This window comes from Drosophila montana, unplaced genomic scaffold (assembly GCF_035044405.1).
Source record: "Drosophila montana isolate Dmon_TW-CO22-7 unplaced genomic scaffold, ASM3504440v1 contig_577_1, whole genome shotgun sequence".
Taxonomy (NCBI): Eukaryota; Metazoa; Arthropoda; class Insecta; order Diptera; family Drosophilidae; genus Drosophila; species Drosophila montana.
The window spans coordinates 1-4,124 of NW_026998899.1; the positions used below are offsets into that span (position 1 = coordinate 1).

The 4,124-nt window shown below is 56.3% G+C and overlaps 1 protein-coding gene across 1 annotated transcript; it reads right to left on the bottom strand.

Annotated features, from left to right (window-relative positions):
* Positions 1 to 1,915: 1,915 nt before the first annotated feature.
* On the bottom strand, positions 1,916 to 3,791 carry LOC135439595 (uncharacterized). Its single transcript, XM_064698326.1, has 3 exons — positions 3,208 to 3,791; positions 2,750 to 3,137; positions 1,916 to 2,653 (listed from the first exon to the last, which is right to left on the bottom strand). The coding sequence occupies exons 1-3, from the start codon at positions 3,789 to 3,791 to the stop codon at positions 1,916 to 1,918; spliced, it is 1,710 nt and encodes a 569-aa protein (XP_064554396.1).
* Positions 3,792 to 4,124: the final 333 nt, after the last annotated feature.

Sequence of the window (4,124 nt, forward strand, 5' to 3'; positions counted from 1 at the left end):
CCAGGTAGCAACGCAGCTTCCGGATCGACCATACAATTGCCAGGCACTCTTTCTCGGTGGCGGAATAGTTCACTTCGGCTTTTAGCAATTTCCGGCTCGCGTACGCTATCACCTGCTCCTGTCCCTCTATCGTCACCGTCAGCACTGCGCCGAGGCCATACTCATTCGCGTCAGTCTGCAAAACGAATTTGGCGGAAAAGTCCGGACAAGCCAACACCGGGGCAGTCGTCAAGCTGCCTTTCAATTGACGCAATGCCTCCTCCTGTTTTTCGCCTCTAGCCCATTTCCGTCCCTTCTTTAAGAGCGCCGATGGCAGTTGCACCTGAGTCGCGAACTTGGGAACAAAACGCCGGTACCATGAAGCCATCCCAAGACACTGCCGCAACTCCTTACAATTAGTCGGGGCCGTAAGGTTACGTATCGCCTCCACTTTCTCCGGATCGGTACGTATCCCTTCTCCACAAATAACATGCCCCAGATAGACTAACCTTTCCCTGAAGAAACTGCACTTCCTCCTATTCAGCCTGAGATTGGCCGCCCTTAACCGGCGGAATACCTCCCTCAAATTCTCTACGTGTTGCTCCTTTGTCGCCCCTATCACCACGATATCGTCTAGGTATGCGAAAGCATGTGGCTCCATCTCCGGCCCTATTACCGTGTCCAAGGCTCGCTGAAAGGTTGCACACGCCGAATGCAAACCAAATGGCATCACCCGCCATTGGAAAAGACCTCTCCCGGGGACTGTGAATGCCGTGCTTTCCCGGCTATCGGCTGCCATCGGTATCTGCCAGTACCCGTGCTTCAAATCCAGAGTGGAGATGAACCGGGCGTGACGCAACCGTTCCAAGATGTGGTTAATCCGGGGCACAGGATAAGCATCCGGAATGGAATGCGCATTGAGTTGTCGGTAGTCGATGCACATGCGCCACTCGCCAGTCTTCTCCTTGACTAAGACGATTGTGGCGCTGTGCGGACTACGCGACGGCTCAATGGCATTTGCCTGGATCAGCTCATCCACTTGCTCGTCAATCACCCTCTGCATGGCCGGATTTTTCGGGTAATACCTCTGCTTCAGCGGCTTGTCATCCTTCAGTCGGATCCTGTGCTCCGCGATATGCGAGACTCCCTGAAGCCCCTCGAAGAGTGCCAGTTCTGACTCCAGGAATCCATCCTTCAGTTCCGGATGCAGATCCGCTGGCCACTCTGCCTCTTCGATGATAGGCTCACCCTGTGCCTCGCCTCCTCCGTGCACCATTCCGTCTCTAGGTGAAACCCCACGATTGCTCCACTCCGACGACTGCTCCCGATCCTCTGCGTCCGAGGTGATCCCAGCCATGACTCCTGGTCCCTCTGTTCTCTGGCACATTTCTGCCGTGCCGCCTCCATGACCGGCGTAGACCCGCCTCTGCAACTCTACACGCCGCCTCTTGGGCCCCTTAAGCCCTCGGCCCAATCCAGATTGAGGCTCCTCTCTCGCTTCCCTTTTCTTGTCCTTTTTCGTCGGTTGCCGAGCTGGTGCTCGCTTTTCCTGACCTGGGAGGCCTTCCGTCGGTTCCCTCTTGGTATCCTCTCCTTTTTGATGCCGAGCAGGTGCTCCCCTTTCATGACTGGGAGGCCTTCGTTCGGTTCCCTCCTGGTCTTCGGTTCCGCGGCCGGTGCCGTTACCGTCTCTAGGACCAGTTCCCCATTGCCGCAGCGTATGGTAGTGCCCATTGCACCCAGGAAATCCATCCCTAGGATGACATGGTCTAGCATCGAGGACATGATGAGCATCACCATACTGATCATCTTTCCCGCTAGGCTGACGTCTAATCTCAATGCTTTCCCTACCTCTAGGGTGGACCCATCAGCCAGACGAATGTGCGCCTGAACGTCCTCCGATCTTCCCCGAATCGCCCACTTGCGTACGCAATCTTCACTCATGAAGCTGCGAGTGGCTCCAGTGCCGATGGTGGCAGGCATCGTTTGCCCGCCAATCTCCACCGTACCGACGATCCGGCCACCGTCCCTTCTTTAAGAGCACCGTTAGCAGCTGCACCTGAGTCGCGAACTTGGGAACAAAACGCCGGTACCATGAAGTCATCCCAAGACACTGCCGCAACTCCTTACAATTAGTCGGGGCCGTAAGGTTACGTATCGCGTCCACTTTCTCCGGATCGGTACGTATCCCTTCTCCACAAATAACATGCCCCAGATAGACTAACCTTTCCCTGAAGAAACTGCACTTCCTCCTATTCAGCCTGAGATTTGCCGCTCTTAACCGGCGGAATACCTCCCTCAAATTCTCTACGTGTTGCTCCTTTGTCGCCCCTATCACCACGATATCGTCTAGGTATGCGAAAGCATGTGGCTCCATCTCCGGCCCTATTACCGTGTCCAAGGCTCGCTGAAAGGTTGCACACGCCGAATGCAAGCCAAATGGCATCACCCGCCATTGGAAAAGACCTCTCCCGGGACCTGTGAATGCCGTGCTTTCCCAGCTATCGGCTGCCATCGGTATCTGCCAGTACCCGTGCTTCAAATCCAGAGTAGAGATGAACCGGGCGTGACGCAACCGTTCCAAGATGTGGTTAAACCGGGGCACAGGATAAGCATCCGGAATGGAATGCGCATTGAGTTGTCGGTAGTCGATGCACATGCGCCACTCGCCAGTCTTCTCCTTGACTAAGACGATTGTGGCGCTGTGCGGACTACGCGACGGCTCAATGGCATTTGCCTGGATCAGCTCATCCACTTGCACGTCAATCACCCTCTGCATGGCCGGATTTTTCGGGTAATACCTCTGCTTCAGCGGCTTGTCATCCTTTAGTCGGATCCTGTGCTCCGCGATATGCGAGACTCCCTGAAGCCCCTCGAAGAGTGCCAGTTCTGACTCCAGGAACTCCCTCAGTTCCGGGTCCAGATCAGCTGCCTCTGCCTCTTCGATGTTGGACTCCCCTTCCGTCTCGCCTCCTCCAGGCAACACGCCGTCTCCAGGTGAAGCTCCATTCCGACTGAGACTCCTCTCTCGCTGCCTTTTTCTCGGCCTTTTCCATCGGTTGCCGAGCAGGTGCTCCCTTTTCTTGACCTGGGAGGCCTTCCTTCGGTTCCCTCTTGGTATCCTTTTCCGCTGGCTGCCGAGCAGGCACTCCCGCTTCCTGACGCGTGAGACCCCTTTTTCGGCTTTTCCCTTTTCTCAGATTCCGTGAACGGTGCCGTCACGGATACGAATCTATAGCCAGTTCCCCCTTGCCGCAGCGTATGGTAGTGCCCATTGCACCTAGGAAATCCATCCCTAGGATGACGTGGTATAGCATCGAGGGCATGATGAGCATCACCATACTGATCATCTCTCCTGCTTGGCTGGCGTCTAATCTTAATGTCTTCCCTACCTCTAGAGTGGACCCATCTGCCAGACGAATGCGCCCCTGAACGTCCTCCGTTCTTCCCCGGATCGCACACTTGCGTACGCAGTCTTCACTCATGGAGCTGCGAGTGGCACCGGGTTCGATGGTGGCAGGCATCGTTTGCCCGCCAATCTCCACCGTAGCGACGACCCGACCACCTTCCACCTTCAGTGGGGGTCCGGGTCCCTTGTGTATCGGCGCTGACCCGCTGCTGGCCTGACGACGCCGTTGCCCGTTTCCCGCCTCCTTGCGGCGACAACAATCCTGGCTACTCCTACCTCGGTTCCCGCATACCCAGTAGAACAAGACGGGTGGGTTGGGACATTCCCTGGCAAAGTGCCCCTCCTGTGCGCACCTACGACATAATCGTCGCGGATCGTACCTATTTCCGGCCTCTTGGCTCATCATCTGATGGGCAACTTCCGCAGGGCCGTTGCTGGCGGGGTGGAGACCGGTTTATCCACACCGGTCCGGATCCTATGGGAGTAGACCGAAATGGGTTAAGGTGTCCCCCCGGGGGCTGTATCGTCCTCGCCCACTCTGTGCTACTCGAACTCGTGACCACCTGACTCCCTGATCTACTTCCTGAGTGTTCTGCCCTTTACTCCACAGCCAGCTGGGTCAGCTGGGACAAGGTGGAGAAATCTTGACATCGCACGTAAAGCCTGTATTAGGGAGCAGCATTCACATAGATCCGATGCAACTCCTGCGGCGGCTCGTATATGGCGTGGTGCATTA

Excerpts from the sequence above, each read along its gene's own strand:
- LOC135439595 (XM_064698326.1), bottom strand. The coding sequence starts at position 3,791 with ATGAGCCAAGAGGCCGGAAATAGGTACGATCCGCGACGATTATGTCGT. Across the intron at positions 3,138-3,207 it reads GGGGAACTGGCTATAGATTC|GAAGCGGGAGTGCCTGCTCG; the intron begins GTATCCGTGACG and ends CTCACGCGTCAG. Across the intron at positions 2,654-2,749 it reads AAAATCCGGCCATGCAGAGG|ACTGGCGAGTGGCGCATGTG; the intron begins GTGATTGACGTG and ends GTCAAGGAGAAG.